This window comes from Coregonus clupeaformis, chromosome 18 (assembly GCF_020615455.1).
Source record: "Coregonus clupeaformis isolate EN_2021a chromosome 18, ASM2061545v1, whole genome shotgun sequence".
NCBI lineage: Eukaryota > Metazoa > Chordata > Actinopteri > Salmoniformes > Salmonidae > Coregonus > Coregonus clupeaformis.
In genome coordinates this window covers 92,145-115,071 of record NC_059209.1, presented here as the reverse complement: position 1 = coordinate 115,071, position 22,927 = coordinate 92,145, and the positions used below count along the sequence as shown (strand labels likewise).

Below are 22,927 nucleotides of genomic sequence, written 5' to 3'. Positions count from 1 at the left end.
GTAATCATATAGCACCGTAATCTGAACATGTGTGACATGGCTGTGTAGGGAGTAATTGTTATGTCTTGGTCTTCAAAATATCACAACTTATTTCAGCATATTGATTATGAGGTCCTCTGTAGCTCAGCTGGTAGAGCACGGCGCTTGTAACGCCAAGGTAGTGGGTTCGATCCCCGGGACCACCCATACACAAAAAATGTGTGCACGCATGACTGTAAGTCGCTTTGGATAAAAGCGTCTGCTAAATGGCATTTTATTATTATTATTATTATGAATTTGGGCATTTAGAACCAGTGTTTTGACACTCGGCTATAAATAAAAAATTTATGACAACAGGAAGCAGCAATAATCATTTTTAACTTGTGTTTTAGGAATATAAATGGTACTTCTAACATTCATTTTTCAACAGGATTCTACTTAATTAGGTAACTACTAAATGAGCCCAAAAACGTGCTATTTATTGATTTTGATGATATTAGTGAAATCGTTTATCTAGCCTAGATTCAGTAAAAAAGTTGATGACCTGATAAGAGGCTTTAGAGTTCATCACCTGCCACTGGTCTCTCTGCTTTCAGGTGTTTGTGTTTGATGTGGGCAAGAAAGCATGGAAGTCATATGATTGGGGCAAAGTGACAACTGTTGCTGCATTTGGGAAATATGATGCTGAACTCATGTGCTACGCCCATTCGAAAGGAGCACGGGTAGTCCTGAAAGGTAAGGTTTGGTATCTCAACCATATGCCAGTCCATGGGTTTGTCTCAATTATCTCTCCTTTCTCCCAAAGTGTGGACTTGGGAGAACTCCATACATGGATTTGAAAGGAAATTACTGGTATTTGGAAACAACCTAGCCCAGGGTTCCTCAACTGGCGGCCCAGTGATTTTATTTGGCCCCCCAAGTTTTCAGAACAATTTTTTACAATTATTTTTATTGTTGGACATAAGACTGAAAACACCAGCAAATCAGCTCCAATAGATATACAGTGAGGGAAAAAAGTATTTGATCCCCTGCTGATTTTGTACGTTTGCCCACTGACAAAGACATGATCAGTCTATAATTTTAATGGTAGGTTTATTTGAACAGTGAGAGACAGAATAACAACAAAAAAATCCAGAAAAACGCATGTCACAAATGTTATTAATTGATTTGTATTTTAATGAGGGAAATAAGTATTTGACCCCTCTGCAAAACATGACTTAGTACTTGATGGCAAAACCCTTGTTGGCAATCACAGAGGTCAGACGTTTCTTGTAGTTGGCCACCAGGTTTGCACACATCTCAGGAGGGATTTTGTCCCACTCTTCTTTGCAGATCTTCTCCAAGTCATTAAGGTTTCGAGGCTGACGTTTGGCAACTCGAACCTTCAGCTCCCTCCACAGATTTTCTATGGGATTAAGGTCTGGAGACTGGCTAGGCCACTCCAGGACCTTAATGTGCTCTTCTTGAGCCACTCCTTTGTTGCCTTGGCCGTGTGTTTTGGGTCATTGTCATGCTGGAATACCCATCCACAACCCATTTTCAATGCCCTGGCTGAGGGAAGGAGGTTCTCACCCAATATTTGACAGTACATGGCCCCGTCCATCGTCCCTTTTTTAATTTTTTTAATTTTTATTTCACCTTTATTTAACCAGGTAAGCCAGTTGAGAACAAGTTCTCATTTACAACTGCGACCTGGCCAAGATAAAGCATAGTAGTGCGATTAAAAACAACAACACAGAGTTACATATGGGGTAAAAAAACATAAAGTCAAAAAAAATACAACAGAAAATATATATACAGTGTGTGCAAATGTAGCAAGTTATGGAGGTAAGGCAATAAATAGGCTATAGTGCAAAATAATTACAATAGTATTAACACTGGAATGCTAGATGTGCAAGAGATTATGTGCAAATAGAGATACTGGGGTACAAATGAGCAAAATAAATAACAATATAGGGATGAGGTAGTTGGGTGGGCTAATTTCAGATGGGCTGTGTACAGGTGCAGTGATCGGTAAGGTGCTCTGACAACTGATGCTTAAAGTTAGTGAGGGAGATAAGAGTCTCCAGCTTCAGAGAATTGGAAGCAATGGCGGCCAAAGGAGGTGTTGGCTTTGGGAATGACCAGTGAGATATACCTGCTGGAGCGCAGACTACGGGTGGGTGCTGCTATGGTGACCAATGAGCTAAGATAAGGCGGGGATTTGCCTAGCAGTGATTTATAGATGGCCTGGAGCCAGTGGGTTTGACGACGAACATGTAGTGAGGACCAGCCAACAAGAGCGTACAGGTCACAGTGGTGGGTAGTGTATGGGGCTTTGGAGACAAAATGGATGGCACTGTGATAGACTACATCCAATTTGCTGAGTAGAGTGTTGAGGCTATTTTGTAAATGACATCGCCGAAGTCAAGGATCGGTAGGATAGTCAGTTTTACGAGGGCATGTTTGGCAGCATGAGTGAAGGAGGCTTTGTTGCGAAATAGGAAGCCGATTCTAGATTTAACTTTGGATTGGAGATTCTTAATGTGAGTCTGGAAGGAGAGTTTACAGTCTAACCAGACACCTAGGTATTTGTAGTTGTCCACATACTCTAGGTCAGACCCGTCGAGAGTGGTGATTCTAGTCGGGTGGGCGGGTGCCAGCAGCGTTCGATTGAAGAGCATGCATTTAGTTTTACTAGTGTTTAAGAGCAGTTGGAGGCTACTGAAGGAGTGTTGTATGGCATTGAAGCTCGTTTGGAGGTTTGTTAACACAGTGTCCAATGAAGGGCCAGATGTATACAAAATGGTGTCGTCTGCGTAGAGGATCATTGATATACACGGAGAAAAGAGTCGGCCCAAGAATTTAACCCTGTGGCACCCCCATAGAGACTGCCATAGGTCCAGACAACAGGCCCTCCGATTTGACACATTGAACTCTATCTGAGAAGTAGTTGGTGAATCAGGCGAGGCAGTCATTTGAGAAACCAAGGCTATTTAGCCTGCCAATAGGTGGTTGACAGAGTCGAAAGCCTTGGCCAGGTCGATGAAGACGGCTGCACAGTACTGTCTATTATCGATCGCGGTTATAATATCGTTTAGGACCTTGAGCGTGGCTGAAGTGCACCCATGACCAGCTCGGAAACCGGATTGCATAGCGTAGAAGGTACGGTGGGATTCGAAATGGTCGGTGATCTGTTTGTTAACTTGGCTTTCAAATACTTTCGAAAGGCAGGGCAGGATGGATATAGGTCTGTAACAGTTTGGATCTAGAGTGTCACCCCCCTTTGAAGAGGGGGATGACCGCGGCAGCTTTCAATCTCTGGGGATCTCAGACGTTACGAAAGAGAGGTTGAACAGGCTAGTAATAGGGGTTGCGACAATTTGCGGCTAGTTTTAGAAAGAAAGGGTCCAGATTGTCTAGCCCAGCTGATTTGTAGGGGTCCAGATTTTGCAGCTCTTTCAGAACATCAGCTGTCTGAATTTGTGTGAAGGAGAAGCGGGGGGGGGGCATGGGCAAGTTGCAGCGGAGGGTGCAGAGTTGGTGGCCGGGGTAGTGGTAGCCAGGTGGAAAGCATGGCCAGCCGTAGCAAAATGCTTGTTGAAATTCTCGATTATTGTAGATTTATCGGTGGTGATAGTGTTTCCTAGCCTCAGTGCAGTGGGCAGCTGGGAGGAAGTGCTCTTATTCTCCATGGACTTTACAATGTCCCAAAACTTTTTGGAGTTAGTGCTACAGGAGGCTAATTTCTGTTTGAAAAAGTTAGCCTTTGCTTTCCTGACTGCTTGTGTATATTGGTTCCTAACTTCCCTGAAAAGTTGCATATCGCGGGGGCTATTTGATGCTAATGCAGTACGCCACAGGATGTTTTTGTGCTGGTCAAGGGCAGTCAAGTCTGAGGAGAACCAGGGGCTATATCTGTTCTTAGTTCTGTATTTTTTTGAATGGGGCATGTTTATTTAAGATTGAGAGGAAATTACTTTTAAAGAACAACCAGGCATCCTCTACTGACGGAATGAGATCTATATCCATCCAGGATACCTGGGCCAGGTCAATTAGGAAGGCCTGCTCGCTAAAGTGTTTTAGGGAGCGTTTGACAGTGATGAGGGGTGGTCGTTTGACCGCGGACCCGTTACGGACGCAGGCAATAAGGCAGTGATCGCTGAGATCCTGGTTGAAGACAGTGGAGGTGTATTTAGAGGGTAAGTTAGTCAGGATGATATCTATGAGGTTACCCATGTTTACGGATTTAGGGTTGTACCTGGTAGGTTCGTTGATAATTTGTGTGAGATTGAGGGCATCTAGTTTGGATTGTAGGATGGCGGGTGTTAAGCATATCCCAATTTAGGTCACCAAGCAGTACGAACTCTGAGGATAAATGGGGGGCAATCAATTCACATATGGTGTCCAGGGCACAGCTGGGGGCTGGGGGGGGTCTGTAGCAAGCGGCAACAGTGAGAGACTTATTTCTGGAAAGGTGGATTTTTAGAAGTAGAAGCTCAAACTGTTTGGGCACAGACCTGGATAGTATGATATAGCTCTGCAGGCTATCTCTACAGTAGATTGCAACTCCACCCCCTTTGGCAGTTCTATCTAGACGGAAAATGTTGTAGTTGGGGATGGACATTTCAGAATTTTTGGTGGGCTTCCTAAGCCAGGATTCAGACACTGCTAGAACATCAGGGTTGGCGGAGTGTGCTAACGCAGTGAATAACTCAAACTTAGGAAGTAGACTTCTGATATTTACATGCAAGAAACCAAGACTTTTGCGATTACAGAAGTCAGCAAATGATAGCGCCTGGGGAGTAGGAGTGATACTGAGGGCTGCAGGGCCTGGGTTAGCCTCTACATCACCGGAGGAACAGAGGGAGGACTAGAATAAGGATACGGCTAAAGGCTTTAAGAACTGGTCTTCTAGTGCGTTGGAGTACATAGAATAAAGGGGGCAGATTTCTGTCGTTGTAGAAAAGATTCAGGGTATTATGTACAGACAAGGATATGGAAGGATATGAGTAAAGTGGAGGTAAACCTAAGCGTTGGGTAACAATGAAAGAGATAGCGTCACTGGAGGCACCAATTGAGTCGGTCTCCGCGTGTATGGGGGTGGGACAAAGGAGCTATCTAAGGCAGGTTTAGCTGGGCTGGGGATCTACAGTGAAATAGTACAATTAGAAATAACCGAAACAACAATAAGCTAACCATATTGACAAGGGAGAGAGGCATAAAGCAATCACAGGTGTAATTTGGAGAGAGCTAAGACAACAGCTGGTAATGACGACACAGTTTGGGCTGAGGCTAAACATAAACAGGATGCAGTACCGTAAAAAGGAACAGTCCAGCAGACATCAGCTGTATAGCTGAGTTATCATAAGGTCCGGTGAACAGCAATAGGATAGTTCGGAGGTAGTTCGGGGGCTGCTAAAGCACTAGCGAGCAAGAGGCCACGGCTAGCGTGTGCTAGCGGGCCGGGGCTAGCAGATGGAATCTTCGTGGTCGATGTCGTAACGGTAAGCCTGTTGTAACCACATCAGACGATTTCGTCGGCAGACCAGTCGTGTAGGATCGGCGGGGCTCCGTGTCAACACTAGGTGGTCCCGTCCGGTTGACAGAGAGGTAGATATCCGGGAGATGGGAGATGGGCCTAGCTCAGGATGATTAGCCAGACCACAACGTCCATTTTGTTGCAGCTAGCTGGTAGCGATGAATCCGGAGTTAAAGGTCCAGTGATTCAGTGATTCCGGCAGAAAAACTGATATGTTCTGGGTCGATAACGCGCTGTGCAGACTGGCCGAATAATAGTCCAGACTAGAGCTGGCTGGTAGGTGGTGCAGGCCACGGACAATGGTGATAAACCGCTAACGGTAGCTGATAGCAAGTAGCTAGTTAGCTGGCTACTCCCGTCCGGTAGACCTAGAGGTATATAGCCGGGATATGAGCCTGGCTCTAGGCTAGCTCGAGGCTAACTGGTGCTTGCATCGGGGGCAGTGGTGATTAGCCAAACAGCAACATCCATTCGGTTGCGGCTAGCTAGTTGCGATCCGGTGATTAATGTCCAGTGATTAAATTATTCCGGCAGAAAAATCCAATGTTCTGGGTGAAATACCGCAAGTAGCTAGTTAGCTGGCTAGCTAGTTTCAACTGGAGATTCTAGATAAAAGGTAAGTCAATAATAGAATCTGTTCCACGTTGAGTGAGGCGGGTTGCAGGAAAGTATATTTTGTAGAAGGATGAAAAGTCTGATAGGAAAATATGTACGAAAAATACAAAAAAACAGGGTATTTACGGGCTATTTACAGACACACGACAAAAACAGGACTGCACTACTACGCCATCTTGATGCGGTGAAGTTGTCCTGTCCCCTTAGCAGAAAAACACCCCCAAAGCATAATGTTTCCACCTCCATGTTTGACGGTGGGGATGGTGTTCTTGGGGTCATAGGCAGCATTCCTCCTCCTCCAAACACGTTGAGTTGATGCCAAAGAGCTCGATTTTGGTCTCATCTGACCACAACACTTTCACCCAGTACTCCTCTGAATCATTCAGATGTTCATTGGCAAACTTCAGACGGGCCTGTATATGTGCTTTCTTGAGCAGGGGGACCTTGCGGGCGCTGCAGGTTTTCAGTCCTTCACGGCGTAGTGTGTTACCAATTGTTTTCTTGGTGACTATGGTCCCAGCTGCCTTGAGATCATTGACAAGATCCTCCCGTGTAGTACTGGGCTGATTCCTCACCGTTCTCATGATCATTGCAACTCCACGAGGTGAGATCTTGCATGGAGCCCCAGGCCGAGGGAGATTGACAGTACATTTGTGTTTCTTCCATTTGCGAATAATCGCACCAACTGTTGTCACCTTCTCACCAAGCTGCTTAGCGATGGTCTTGTAGCCCATTCCAGCCTTGTGTAGGTCTACAATCTTGTCCCTGACATCCTTGGAGAGCTCTATGGTCTTGGCCATGGTGGAGAGTTTGGAATCTGACTTGATTGATTGCTTCTGCGGACAGGTGTCTTTTATACAGGTAACAAGCTGAGATTAGAGCACTCCCTTTAAGAGTGTGCTCTAATCTCAGCTCGTTACCTGTATAAAAGACACCTGGGAGCCAGAAATCTTTCTGATTGAGAGGGGGTCAAATACTTATTTCCCTCATTAAAATGCAAATCAATTTATAACATTTTTGACATGCGTTTTTCTGGATTTGTTTGTTGTTATTCTGTCTCTCACTGTTCAAATAAACCTACCATTAAAATTATATACTGATCATTTCTTTGTCATTGGGCAAACGTACAAAATCAGCAGGGGATCAAATACTTTTTTCCCTCACAGTGCATTCGGAATGTATTCAGACCCCTTCCCTTTTTCCACATTTTGTTACCTTACAGCCTTATTCTAAAAATGGATTAAAAACATTTTTTCCCTCATCAATCTACACATAATACCCCATAATGACAAAGCGAAAACAGTTTTTTAGAAATGTGTGCAAATAAAAAAAGAAACGTATTTACATAAGTATTCAGACCCTTTGCTATGAGACTCGAAATTGAGCTCAGGTGCATCCTGTTTCCATTGATCATCCTTGAGATGTATCTACAACTTGATTGGAGTCCACCTGTGGTAAATTCAATTGATTGGACATGATTTGGAAAGGCACACACCTGTCTATATAAGGTCCCACAGTTGAAAGTGCATGTCAGAGCAAAACCCAAGCTGAGAAGTCGAAGGAATTGTCCGTAGAGCTCCGAGACAGGATTGTGTTGAGGCACAGATCTGGGGAAGGGTAGCAAAAAATGTCTGCAGCATTGAAAGTCCCCAAGAACACAGTGGCCTCCATCATTCTTAAAATAAATACATTTCGAACCACCAAGACTCTTCCTAGAGCTGGCCACCCGGCCAAACTGAGCAATCGGGGCAAAAGGGCCTTGGTCAGGGAGGTGACCAAGAACCTGATGGTCACTCTGACAGAGCTCCAGAGTTCCTCTGTGGAGATGGGAGAACCTTCCAGAAGGACAACCATCTCTGCAGCACTCTACCAATCAGGCCTTTATGGTAGAGTCGCCAGATGGAAGCCACTCCTCAGTAAAAGGCACATGACAGCCCGCTTGGAGTTTGCCAAAAGGCACCTAAAGGACTCTCAGACCATGTGAAACAAGATTCTCTGGCCTGATGAAACCAAGATTGAACTCTTTGGCCTGAATGTCAAGCGTCACGTCTGGAGGAAACCTGGCACCATCCCTACGGTGGGTAAAAAAATAAATAAAGCATACCAGTCCCTTTACCGTTGACTAATTAACCTCTGGGGTGGCTTGCCTTTAGTACTGCGATTGGACCGCCGGAGGTCTCGGGACCTACTCCCATCATCTTAAGTGTTTTTTTTTTTTATTTTTTTTTTAAGTGACTCCCCTCTGGGTTCCAACGCTGCAGGGAAGACCATGTTGCTATCATCCTAATCTAACCAGTGTAGGGGCTAGCCACAAAGAGTCAACACTCTCCTCAGACCTTGGCGGGTGAGGGCCCTTCTAAGTTCCTCGTCTCCCTCTCTCTGACACCATTGAGAATGTGCAAGGTTTTTATCTGATCCCTGTGGATAACACGCTCCCTGCTGCCTTTCTCTGGACGGACAGTGAAAACCGGCAGGTCTGAGCCATTCTGTCTCACAACAAGGTAGGGCGTAGACTCCCAGAGATCCATGTGGTGTGGTATGGAGTGGTCCTGCTTTTGGCAATACCATACAGCTTGCATTGTTCGTATATAACTTCTGCCTTGCAAGCGGGCTGGACCACCATAGTAGGCAAACCAGTGTTTGACAAGTACTCGTGCAGTTGTCTTCGCTATTGGTTCCGGGTAGGCACAGTGACGGTGAGTAGAGTAAACATATCCGTCAGCAATAAAACGTTTTCGTACCTATCACATGGCTCAAGCAGGATATAGTCCATTGTTAGGACCTCCTGTGGCACTGTCATGTTAGTGCAAGTTAAAGGTGCTCTGTACTTTCGAAAGACATCTCGAGCCAGGATGCACCTCTGGCACTCTTTCACCAAGCCTGCACATCCTTATCCATCTCCATCCAGTAGTATCTTCTCCTCAAACTTTCCTGTGTTCCCTTTCTCCAAATTGACCTCTGTGGTCATGGCGGGCTTCAAATACAGCCTTGTGTAGGTCACCAGGAATGATCAGTTGCATGATTCGTTCCCCATCCCTGGGATAGATCATGGTTCTGTACAGCACTACAGTGGTAATGTCTCCCCAACTCTTCCAACTAGGCTGAGAGCCACTCTCTGCTGCCATGATCACCGGGCATATGTCTGTGTCTGCCAGTTGTAGCTGTCTCAAGGCCTCAGGGAAGTAACTTGAATCTGACATATGAATCTGTGCACACCCCACTCTGTCAATACCGTCACCTTGGGGCCACAAGGATGCCCTGACCTCCTGTGGTTGGATGACGAAGAAATCTCCTCTTGTGTCATCAGCCTCCGGTTCTACAGGGTTGGGCAGTTGAGTCAAAGCATCCGCAGCACCATGGGCTTTTCCAGGCTTGTACCTTATTTCAAAGTCACATCTGCCAGCTGGGCAGCCCATCGTTGCTCTGTTGCATTGAGGTTAGCATTATCAAAGTATTTCAGTGGGTTATGATCTGTGAACACAACAAACTTGGAGTATATGAGGTATTCACGGAACTTCTCAGTGATAGCCCACTTGAGAGCCAAAAGCTCCAGCTTGAACGCACTATAGTTCTTGCCTTTCAGACCCTCTCAGTCTTCTGTTTGCATACCCCACCACTCTCTCGCTCTTCCCTCTTGTTCTTGACTCAAGATGGCACCCAGGCCTTTGAAACTGGCATCTGTTGTCAAAAGGAAGGGCCGCGTCAGGTCCGGATAAGCCAAAATCTGTGCTGTTCCTAGCCTAGTTCTAAGCTCTTCCAAGGCCTCTGCACATGCCTCATCCCAGATGAAAGGAAGAGCTGTTTTCTCTTTGTTAGTACAAGCTTATGTAGCGGAGCGGCGATCTGTGAGGAGTTTGGCACGAACTTACTGAACCGTACTTCTTCTCTCAGTAAGTGACATTTACTTGGCTTGAGTTTGAGTCATCGGTCTCTGAGCTTAGAGAACACAAGGTGAAGCCTGTCCAAGTGTGAGTCGAAGTCAGCTGAGAAAACCAGGATGTCGGTGAGGTAAATGAGTAGCATGTCAAACAAGTAGTCCCCTAGCACTGACTCCATAAGTCGCTGAAACGATGCTGGGGCGTTGCTCAATCCGAACGGCATCCATGTCCACTCAAACAGCCCGAATTTAGTCATAACGGCTCTCTTGGCCTGATCAGCAGGATCCATGGCGACTTGGAAATAACCGGATGTCAAATCAAAGGAGGAGAACAACTTTGCCTGCCCCAGTGCTTCCAGTGAGCCCTCCACTCGTGGCAAAGGGTAGGCATGTCAATGTGACATTATTCAGCTTCCTGAAGTCACCACAGAACCTGACTGTCCCATCTTTCTTTTTCACTATAACGTCAGGGGAAGCCCAGGCACTGTGACTTCGCCATAGGATACCCTGGGATACCAGGTCCATCACATGGCTCTTGAACTCTTGGTAGACGTGAGGCAACACCCGCCTTTTGCCGCTGTTTGATGGGGTCTGCTGCGCCAGTCGGGACTCTGTGGTGAACAGCATCATTGTACCTAAAGTTATTATCACTCTTGGAGAACACTTCCTCATGTCGTCGGAGTAAGCAAATAAGCTTTTCCCTCTGACTGGTCAGCATTTGGGTGTCTACATCCACCGGTACCGGCATTCCAGCCCCTCTGGCCGAACCCTGTTCGCTAACAGCTGACACTTGCGCTGACAGGTACCCGGACATGCACTTAGTTTCTTTGCTTTTCGAAAACCAGGACTTCTGGAGGGACAACCTCTGCTGGCCTGCTGATCTCCGCCACTATTGTACGAGTGGACACTTTATATTTTCAGAACTTGTATTTAGCACTCTTACTGGAACTGTCTGGTTCTGAGCCTGAGTCAACACATATGACCTATCAGCACACTAGAGGGTAGGGAGCATGCTGGTGTAGGACTGACCAGCACCTGACATCTGTCTATGCCCTGGACAATTTTCTCACTGAAGGGGGGAACAGTGACCTTCTGATGTTCTACTAATCTAACATAACTTAGACGACCTGGCTTATCTAACACCTGCCCTTGTTGTCTGACCTTAGCCCAGATCCTGGATACATTTCCACTCTCTTTTATTGTCTCTCCCTCAGGCCTGAGGAACGCTCCAAAAACGTAATTGTACTCTTTAAGGATGTTCATTCCAAGGATACCTTGCACCTGAGTCCGTTCTCCTTGAGTCACAGTCTGCCTCTTTGACGACCAAGATGCATTTCCCTGGGAAGACCTTCACCTTGCACTCAACATCTGCTTCCATAAACCCTAAGAAAAGAATGTCAAGGCTATTAGCTGCTGTCAACTTCAAGCAGCTGGCATCCTTCAGATGAGTGCTCCCTCGGAAACCGTCATTGAAGTGGGAAGCGCATATGGTTGTCACTTCAGATCCTGTATTTATGAGGCATCTCGCCTGAAGGCCTAACCTTCATCGAGCCGTCTGATCCTCCTCGGGATATAGCTCTGACAGCCGGGCTTCCCTGGGTGTTGGTCACAACTTGCTCAGCTTCAGTGCTCCTCTGTTGTGCACGGCGGTTCTCCGGTCTGAGACAATCCCTTTTAATGTGACAAGGCTTATTGCAGCGGTAACATATGTATTGTCCATTCTCGTCTTTCTGAGGAGGGGGTCTCAGTCTTTGCTGCCTAATCTCGTCAGCGGCGAGGTGGTTTGGGGACGGAGACTTTGCGGTCAACTGGAATAAGTCTTCCTGTCGTGCAGCCAGCTTTTCCAATGCTTCTGTGAGACATGTTAGTGCAGCTGACTCGGGCGTTGGCTCAGAACTGACTGAGTGTGCCACAGCAGAGCTCCGCCCCTTATCTGCAGATGGGTTGTTAGCTGCCACACCACCCTCCTCAGGGAGAGAGAACTTGATGGTAATTTTTGCCTGCCCAAAGAGGTAGTCTCCGCTTGGTCTTCTTTTGTCTGTCTGGGTAACCCACTCCAACTGAAATAACTCCTTGTTTGTGGGTGGGGCCACCCAAGTCGGGTATCTTTTTTATCTCTGGGAACATAAAAAGTGGGGGCCAATGATGTTACGTTGCTTTGATTCTCAATAACTGTCTTAGCCAAGTAGAGGGTTTCACGATGCTCATCTCTAAATTGGGTAAGGAGCATTGCCTGATCTTCAAACCTCACTTCTTGCTTTTCTACCTCTTGCCTCAGACTGTACTTGGGCCTCCAGTTCTTCAGCCATTTTGATGTGGTCCTCTGTAGCTCAATTGGTAGAGCATGGCGCTTGTAACGCCAGGGTAGTGGGTTCGATCCCCGGGACCACCCATACGTAAAAATGTATGCACACATGACTGTAAGTCGCTTTGGATAAAAGCGTCCGCTAAATGGCATATTATTATTATTATTATTATTATTATTATTATTATTATTATTATTATTGATGAATGTGAACTTTTATGCACACTTGTTTAAACCTGTTTGTGGGATGCCAAATATAAAGATGTAATTATCTGAGGACATTAATACAAGGGAACCAGGGTTTCGGGATTCTCACAGTATCTTGGTTTGACTTCTGTTTTCATTAACCCTTTTGTTCTGCTTTTTTTAATGAATAGAAAGTTTAGAGTTGGTAATAACGGTGTAATCACAATACTCTGGGTCCCTTTTACACAAAATAAACCCTTTTTTCAAAATTGCAACCACATATACAGTGCATTCGGAAAGTATTCAAACCCCTTGACTTTTTCCACATTTTGTTACGTTACTGTCTTATTCTAAAATTGATTAAATTGTTTTTTCCCCTCATTAATCTACACACAATATCCCATAATGACAAGGCATTTATTTTTATTTATTTTTATGTTTGCAAATTTATAAAATAAACCCCCCCCCGGAAATATCACATTTACTTAAGTATTCAGACCCTTTACTCAGTACTTTGTTGAACCATCTTTGGCAGCGATTACATTCTTCGGTATGACGCTACAAACTTGGCACACCTTTATTTTGGGAGTTTCTCCCATTCTTCTCTGCAGATCCTCTCAAGCTCTCGTCAGGTTGGATGGGGAGCGTCGCTGCACAGCTTTTTCAGGTCTCTCCAGAGATGTTTGATCGGGTTCAAGTCCGGGCTCTGGCTGGGCCACTCAAGGACATTCAGAGACTTGTCCCGGAGCCACTCCTGCGTTGTCTTGGCTGTGTGCTTAGGGTTGTTGTCCTGTTGGAAGGTGAACCTTTGTCCCATTCTGAGGTCCTGAGTGCTCTGGAGCAGGGTTTCATCAAGGGTCTTTGCTCCGTTCACCTTTCCCTCGATCCTGACTGGTCTCCCAGTCCCTGCCGCTGAAAAACATCCCCACAGCATGAGGCTGCCACCACCATGCTTCACCGTATCGATGGTGACAGGTTTCCTCCAGATGTGACACTTGGCATTCATGCCAAAGAGTTCAATCTTGGTTTCATCCGACCAGAGAATCTTGTTTCTCGTGGTCTGAGAGTCCTTTGGGTGCCTTGTGGCAAACTCCAAGCGGGCTGTCATGTGCCTTTTACTGAGGAGTGGCTTCCGTCTGGCCACTCTACAATAAAGGCCTGATGGAGTGCTATAGAGATGGTTGTCCTTCTGGAAGGTTCTCCCATCTCCACAGAGGAGCTCTGTCAGAGTGACCTTCGGGTTCTTGGTCACCTTCCTGACCAATGCCCTTCTCCCCCGATTGCTCAGTTTGACTGGGCGGCCAGCTCTAGGAAGAGACTTGGTGGTTCCAAACGTCTTCCATTTAAGAATGATGGAAGCCGGTGCCTCCCGAGTGGCACGGCTGTCTAAGGCACTGCAGACCCGGGTTCGATCCCAGGCTGTGTAGCAACTGGCCTCGACTAGGAGACCCATGAGGCGTTGGACAATTGGCCCAGCGTCGTCCGGGTTAGGGGAGGGTTTGGCTGGCCAGGATGTCCTTATCCCATCACACTCCTTGTGGCGGGCCAGGCGAATGCACGCTGACTTCGGTTGCCAGCTGTACGGTGTTTCCTCAGACACATTGGTGCGGCTGGCTTCCGGGTTAAGCGAGAAGTGTGTCAAGAAGCAGTGCGGCTTGGCAAGGTCGTGTTTCGGAGGACGCATGGCTATCGACCTTCGCCACTCCCGAGTCCGTACGGGAGTTGCAGTGATGGGACAAGACTGTAACTACCAATTGGATGTCATGAAATTGGGGAGTAAAAGTGGTAAAAAGTAAAACAAACAAACAAAACAAAAAAGTATGATGGAAGCCACTGTGTTCTTGGGGACCTTGTATGCTGTAGACATTTTTTGCTACCCTTGCCAAGATCTGTGCCTAGACACAATCCTGTCTCGGAGCTCTACGGACAATTCCTTAGACCTCATGGCTTGGTTTTTGCTCTGACATGCACTATCAACTGTGTCCAATCAATTGAATTTACCACAGGTGGACTCCAATCAAGTTGTAGAAACAGGATGCACCTGAGCTCAATTAATCACAAGAGTCTCATAGCAAAGGGTCTGAATACTTAGGGTATTTGTTTTTATAAATGTGCAAACATTTCAAAAACGCTTTGTCGTTATGGGGTATTGTGTGTAGTTTGAGGAAAATGTTTTATTTAATCCATTTTAGAATAAGGCTGTAACGTAACAAAATGTGGGAAAAAAGGGAAGGGGTCTGAATACTTTCCAAATGCACTGTATACAATAAATGCTTCACATACAAATATGAATGAACCTCTGCCTACTTTTTGTAACACAGAAAATAGACACCAAGACAATATTTACGCATAATCCTGTACACAATGAGTGTGACTTAACCTATGGAACCGGTTCCGTAACCTTGACAAAAACCACCAAAATAAAATATGTAACTTTGCTTTAGCAAAAATAATACTTCAATATCTGTATTTCCTTTACTGACTGACTGTAGAAAAATATAACTTTGTATGAAAGTAAAACATTTCCTCTAAGACCTTAATCCATGTAAACAAACATTTGTAAGAGATTACAAAAAAATACTACTTCTGTTGTTAGACAGTACAGACTTATCACAGGAAAAAAGAAATGTGCACACCTAAACCGTTACTGTTACCTCAAGCCCACTTTATCACTTTATGGCTATTAACAATGTCAGTCCTTTAATGAGAATGTTCTTCTCTTTGTAGTGACTAACGTTAATGCCCCTTGAAAACTTTTAGCTATTAGTGTCCCTTCAATGTGCTGCTAGCATTTAGCCACTCTCTTATCGTTAGCTAGTACATTATATATACAAAAGTATGTGGACACCCCTTCAGATTAGTGGATTTGGCTATTTCAGCCACACCATTGCTGACAGGTGTATAAAATCGAATACACAGCCATAGACAAACATTGACAGTAGAATGGCCTTACTGAAGAGCTCAGTGACTTTCAACGTGGCACCGTCATAAGATGCCACCTTTCCAACAAGTCAGTTTGTCAAATGTCTGCCCTGCTAGAGCTGCCTTGGTCAACTGTAAGTGCTGTTATTGTGAAGTGGAAACGTCTAGGAGCAACAATGGCTCAGCCGTAAAGTGGTAGGCCACACAAGCTCACAGAACGGGACCACCGAGTGCTGAAGCGTGTAGCACCTAAAAATCATCTGGCCTCGGTTGCAACACTCACTACTGAGTTCCAAACTGCCTCTGAAAGCAATGTCAGCAGAAGAACTGTTCGTCGGGAGCTTCGTGAAATAGGTTTCCATGGCCGAGCAGCCGGACACAAGCCTAAGATCACCATGTGCAATGCCAAGCGTCGGCTAGAGTGGTGTAAAGCTCGCCGCAATTGGACTCTGGAACAGTGGAAACGCGTTCTCTGGAGTGATGAATCACGCTTCACCATCTGGCAGTCTGACAAACTAATCTGGGTTTGGCGCATGCCAGGAGAACGCTACCTGCCCCAATGTAAGGTGACAACTGTAAAGTTTGGTGGAGGAGGAATAATGGTTTGGAGCTGTTTTTCATGGTTCGGGCTAGGCCCCTTAGGTCCAGTGAAGGGAAATCTTAACTTAATGACATTCTAGACTATACTTTTTGGCAACAGTTTGGGGAAGGCCCTTTCCTGTTTCAGCATGACAAAGCCATTGTGCACCAAGTGAGGTCCATACAGAAATGGTTTGTCGAGACTGGCCTGCACAGAGCCCTGACCTCAACCCCATCGAACACCTTTGGGATGAATTGAAATGCCGACTTCAAGCCAGGCCTTATCGCCCAACATCAGTGCCCGACCTCACTAATGCTGTGGTGGCTGAATGGAAGTAAGTCCCTGCAGCAATGTTCCAACATCTAGTGGAAAGCCTTCCCAGTAGAGTGGAGGTTGTTATAGCAGCAAAGGGGGGACAAACTCCATATCAATGCCCATGATTTTGGAATGAGATGTTTGACAAGCAGGTGTCCACATACATTTGGCAATGTCGTTTATTTCAATTTCATTTTCAATACATTTGCAAACATTTCTAAAAACATGTTTTCACTTTGCCATTATGGGGTGTTGTGTGTAGATGGGTGAGAAATAAAATAAATTAAATTAATTTCGAATTCAGGCTTTAACACAACATAATGTGGAATGAATACTTTCTGAAGACACTGTAAGCCTTCCACAACCATAATACCCAACAATAAAATAATCAAAGTAGTTTAACATACTTTTTTGCAATAATCACTGGTCTGGCTTTGAAGTCTATGAAAATAAATGTTTTGTTAAATTTAACCAGAACCATGCACAATGCACGGCACATCCACTAGTAATGAGCAGGTTGATGTTTATTGTCATGAGTCTTGTCCTGGAGGCAGATTGAGTGATATCCCCCTAGATAGGCCAGCTACAAGGTCAAAATTGGCTATATTGAAAAACAATTTTTTAAACAAAATTGAGCTTTTTTGGCTTTTTTAAAATTGATTCTTGCTATACAGGCATTTGGAACATCGCGCTAAAACTGACATTTGAATTAATCGAAATAATTATATATATCGCCTAGCCCTATAAGAGCCGTGCATGTGAATTAATCCTAAATGCATTTGTCATTGTTGTACATTATTTTACTGTAGGTGATGTGTCCATCCCTGAAATGGTTGACCCTGCCAACAGGACAGCATGGATCACAGGCAAAGTGGACTTGGCCAAGAGGCAGTTTATGGATGGCATCAACATAGACATTGAGCAAGAGGTGGCCGACTCCTCCCCAGAGTACTACGCCTTGACAGCACTCGTCAAAGAGACCACTGAGGCCTTTCATAGAGAGATCCCAGGTTCCCAGGTGAATACAATAGTGTATCCGAGTCATACCAGACCAATAACTTGGTGTAAGAGATATGTTGGCATGTAGGCTAATTACGCTCCGAATTCACAAATGAAAGCAGGTCATATACAACATTTTGGTTAAAAGTAAATTGATTAATCCAACCTTACAATCTGCATACCTAAGCTTTTTTGGGTGTCACAACTGAAAACACTCATCAGGCACCAAACAGAAGAAAATGAACTGAAACAGGGAGGGACTACATTAAACAGTCCAATAATACTACAGTGTGCCCTAATGCAGGGGTTTTCAAACCTCTCCTCGGGGACACCCAGCCATTCCATGTATTTGAGCTATTCCAGAGCTAGCACACCTGATTCAACTTGTCAACTAATTATCAAACCTTTGATTAGGTTTATCAGATGAGCTAGTTCAGGGCTACAACAATAGTGTGGAATATCTGGGGGTCCCAGAGGAGAGATTTGAAAACCACTGCCCTAATGAATAGCTTCCTCCGTGCCCTTAACTTATCCTCTTCTCCTGACTCTTTCTCAGGTGTCATTTGATGTTGCCTGGTCGCCCAAGTGTATAGACAGGCGCTGCTACGACTACGCCGCCATTGCCGAGTCCTGCGACTTGCTATTTGTGATGTCCTATGACGAGCAGAGTCAGATATGGGGCAACTGTGTTGCGATGGCGAACGCCCCATTCAATCAGACACTGACAGGTAAGTCATCTGTTGAGAAGGACCTCTATAAGCCCAAACCAGAAGCCATTTTATTGCAGTTATTTGACTTAAAGCAAAAAGCTACAGATCCCTAGCCACTACTTGTCATGCTGAATATACTAATGCTAACCTGCCATGGCTTTCTGTCTTTTATTCCAGCGTACGACCAATATTTGGCGATGAAGATGGATCCAAAGAAGCTTGTGATGGGAGTACCATGGTATGGCTATGATTACCCTTGTCTCGACTTCTCCCAGGTGAATACTCCATGAATATAGTTAGTAATAAAACAATACATTTGATTTATAACACGCTTTTCATTGAAAGACAATCGCGAAGTGCTCCAGTGAGTGCATAGAAAAATGTACATTATAGTTGCTAGACAGTGTATTGCTATTATATAATGTTATCCTGCTGCAATGTTCCCTCTAAGCTGAGTGCAGCTCCCCCATGACTGCCACGCATAAGAAATACCAGCCCGTGCAGAGACGCACTTTACTAGAGTGTATGCCTTGTTAGTTTACACTATCAATGTTTCCCTCTACTGTGGGAATTGTGATCGAATCAACATATTAGCCATTTTCAATGCAACATACCGAAACAAATCTAACTATGCAAGACAGTCTGTGATTTTGTTTTAGGCAGAGCGCATCAACTGAGGATTCTATTGCATTCACAGGCACGAGCGATCGCGAGTAGATGCACTTGTTTTGAGATCAGAGCCGCATGTAGCCATGTGTGCACATTTGTTCATATTCTTTACTAGTTAGTGAGTTATTAGCCCAGGTGTAGCTTATTTCTGGTCAGCAATGGGGGAGTGATTACTTCCTACAAGAGCACAAAACATGTACATTTCTTGCCATCTTTAAAAGAGTCAGGTAAAGAGCTTTTTTTATGTCTTAAAGGGGCAGTGTTGTATTTTGAGACAGGCTTGAATAAGCTAAGAAGCCAATAGGCAGAGGGTAGCATACATTTTGTCAGGATGTTTTCTGAAGTCTCATGGAATGGAGGCCTACATTGAACACATATTGGATGTTACTGTAGGCTGTATCATGGAACAGCTATTTCAATAGCTATTTCCATGTTAAAATGTTATGGGATGCATTTTTGCCATTGTTTTTGTTGATAGGCCATTCTGGTAGGCCTACATTATGATCAAATAGCCACAGTAGCCTACTTGGCCACTGTTAAAACTTTAACTTAAAGCAGGTACAGCCTCAGTGTTCACAGTAAACACGTACCAGAAGTTGTACAAAATTCTTACAACTTTCAAGTTTGCGCTTACAGTGCCCTCAAAGTATTCACACCCCTTGACTTTTCCACATTTTGTTACAACCTGAATTTAAAATGAATTAAATAGTTTTTTTTGGTCACTGGCCTACACACACAACCTCATAATGTCAAAGTGGAATTACAGTGCAATCGCAAATTATTCAGACCCCTTCCCTTTTCCAACATTGTTAGGTTACAGCCTTATTCTAAAATGGATTAAATAAACAAATCGACACACAATACCCCATAATGACAAAGCGAAAACAGGTTTTTAGAAATGTTAGCAAATGTATTACAAATAAAAAACAGATACATAAGTATTCAGACCCTTTGCTATGAGACTTGAAATTGAGCTCCAGTGCATCCTGTTTCCATTGATCATCCTTGATGTTTCTACAACTTGATTGGAGTCCACCTGTGGTAAATTCAATTGTTTGGACATGATTTGGAAAGGCACACACCTGTCTAAATGAAGTCTCACAGTTTACAGTGCATGTCAGAGCAAAAACCAAGCCATGGGGTCGAAGGAATTGTCCGTAGAGCTCCGAGACAGGATTGTGTCGGGTCACAGAACTGGGGAAGGGTACCAAAACATTTCTGCAGCATTGAAGGTCCCCAAGAACACAGTGGCCTTCATCATTGTTAAATGGAAGAAGTTTGGAACCACCAAGACTCTTCCTAGAGCTGGCTGCCTGGCCAAACTGAGCAATCGGGGGAGCTGGTCACTCTGACAGAGCTCCAGAGTTTCTCTGTGGAGATGGTTGTCCTTCTGGAAGGTTCTCCCATCTCTGCAGCACTCCACCAATCAGGCTTTTATGGTAGAGTGGCCAGACGGAAGCAACTCCTCAGTAAAAGGCACATGACAGCCCGCTTGGAGTTTGCCAAAAGGCTCCTAAAGGACTCTGTCCATGAAAAACAAGATTCTCTGGAAACCTGGCACCATCCCTACGGTGAAGCATGGTGGTGGCAGCGTCGTGCTGTTGGGTTGTTTTTCAGTGGCAGGGACTGGGAGACTAGTCAGGCTCGAGGAAAGATGAAAACCTGCTCCAGGGCGCTCAGACTGCGGCGAAGGTTCACCTTCCAAAAGGACAACGACCCTAATCATACAGCCAAGACAACGCAGGAGTGGCTTCGGGACAAGTCTCTGAATGTCCTCGAGTGGCCCAGCCAGAGCTCCGACTTGAACCCGATCAAACATCTCTGGAGAGACCTGAAAAACAGCTGTGCAGCGACGCTCCCCATCCAACCTGACAGAGCTAGAGAGGATCTGCAGAGAAGAATGGGAGAAACTCCCCAAATACAGGTGTGCCATACTTGTAGCGCCATACCCAAGAAGACTTGAGGCTGTAATCGCTGACAAAGGTGCTTCAACAAAGTACTGAATACTTACATAAATGTGATATTTCCATGTTTTATTTGTAATAAGTTTTCTAACATTTTGTTTAGTCATTATGAGGTATTGTGTGTAGATTGATGAGGGAAAAAACTATCCATTTTAGAATAATGCTGTAACGTAACAAAGTGGATAAAGTCAACGGGTCTGAATACTTCCTGAATGCACTGTATGTTCAGGAGCGAAAATGTGCTTAACAAGTCACAGTGAATTTCAAACACAGATTCAACCTCGCAAAGAATTGTACCTATTGGTAGATAGGTTTTAATGTTTTACTTTTTTTAAGCAGACATTGAATATCTCTTTGAGCATGGTGAAGTTATTAATAACGCTTTCGATGGTGTATCAATACACCGATAGTGCCGGAGAGGAAGGAAACCGCTCAGCGATTTCATCATGAGGCCAATGGTGACTTTAAAACAGTTACCGAGTTTAATGGCTGTAATAGGAGAAAACTGAGAATGGATCAACAACATTGTAGTTACTCACTCCACAATACTAACCTAATTTACAGAGTGAAAAGAAGGAAGCATCTACAGAAGAAAAATATTCCAAAATATGCATCCTGTTTGCAACAAGGCACTACCATAAAACTGCCAAAAATGTGTCTAACAAATTAACTTTGTGTCCTGAATGCAAAGCGTTATGTTTGGGTCAAATCCAACATACTGTAACACATCACTGAGTACCACTCATCATATTTTCAAGAATGGTGGTGTCTGCATGTTATGGGTATGCTTTTCATCGGCAAGGACTAGGGAGTTTTATAATAAAAAATAAACGGAATAGAGCTAAGCACAGGCAGAATCCTAGAGGAAAACCTGGTTCATTCTGCTTTCTAACACACTGGGAGACAAATTAACCTTTCAGCAGGACAATAACTTGACCAAGTTGCTTACCAAGACGACATTGAATGTTCCTGAGTAGCCTGGTTACAGTTGACTTAAATCGGCTTGAAAATCTATGGCAAGACTTAAATGGCTGTCTAGCAATAATCATCAACCAATTTGACAGCGCTTTAAATTAGAGAGAACATTGTCCTGCTGTATCTCTAAACTATGTGTGTCTTTTTCTCTAATTAGGAAGGGGTGTGCTCCTTAGCCAAGGTTCCGTTCCGGGGCGCGCCTTGTAGCGATGCAGCTGGCCGTCAGATCCCTTACAGCTTTATGATGAAACAGATCAACGGCTCTATGTCTGGGAGGCTGTGGGACGAGGTCCAGCTGGCTCCCTACTACAACTACAAGGTATGGAGACACATTGTATAGAACGTGTATAGAAAGAGTAAGAGTAGCCTAAGCCCATTTGTCTGGGCTGCTGGTGACAAGTGACAACTCAACACAAGCTGCAGCCATTTCGGGGAAAAGGCTATTTGACTGCAGTGCCGTTAGATTGAACTAACACAGTCACCTCACAACAAATCGCTTCCTCCAAATCCAATAAAACACTCTGGCTCAAGTTGAACTCTCGCCAAGGCTGCATTATCTTCCTCGTTAACCGAGTATGTGAACTGAAATATCATCCGCAGGACCAAAGGGGACAGATCCATCAGGTGTGGTACGACGACCCAGAAAGCATTTCCCTGAAGGTGGCCTATGTACGAGAGCTGGGCCTGAAGGGCACGGGCATGTGGTGCGGCAACCTCCTGGACTACAGCAACAACCCTGTTGCCCAGGAACAGAGTCGAGACATGTGGAATGCCCTCATGGGTTGCCAAGACGCTCCGTGCTGAGAGACTGCCTTTCCCCCGGATCCCACAGCTATTTGTTGCTAAGTCAATAGATGCTTTTGTCTGAGGACAGAAGTGGGACGGAGGAACCATAAAGTGTCTTCCTCTTGAACTCAGGGATACGTACTTGCACTTCTATTTCATTTTTTTATTTTTTTTTATTGCAATTGTAAAAACATGAGCCACTTTAACAGGGGGGATATGTTTTGTACTAAGATTCATGCCATCACAGATTCACTCAAAATGGTTGATTGTCAAACACAGCGTTGTGCCACTGTCTGAATCTCACAAAACAAATTTGGCTTTGCAGAATAAATACTATAGGCCAGTAGACTTTTTAAAACACATAACCCCTACTAACAACACTTAACTGTTGTACTTGTATTTTCTTTTACTCTCACGAACACTGATTTTGCAGATAGCGGTTTTACTTGCAATGATCGGGATATGTGGTTGTTTTACCTACTTTAGATGAATGCAGTCACTTTCAATAAGAGCTGCTAAGATTA

General features: G+C 44.7%; 1 protein-coding gene across 2 annotated transcripts in view; it reads left to right on the top strand.

The window, feature by feature from the left end:
* Positions 1-22,538, top strand: part of ctbs (chitobiase, di-N-acetyl-) — a 37,213-nt gene extending 14,675 nt beyond the window's left edge. For both annotated transcript variants that reach the window (XM_041840043.2, XM_041840044.2), the window contains 6 exons: positions 576-714; positions 17,110-17,318; positions 17,856-18,027; positions 18,187-18,284; positions 21,775-21,936; positions 22,218-22,538. In XM_041840043.2, the coding sequence (XP_041695977.1) occupies positions 576-714; positions 17,110-17,318; positions 17,856-18,027; positions 18,187-18,284; positions 21,775-21,936; positions 22,218-22,421 (984 nt within the window). In that variant the 3' untranslated portion in view covers positions 22,422-22,538. The remainder of the gene's footprint in view (positions 1-575; positions 715-17,109; positions 17,319-17,855; positions 18,028-18,186; positions 18,285-21,774; positions 21,937-22,217) is intronic.
* Positions 22,539-22,927: the final 389 nt, after the last annotated feature.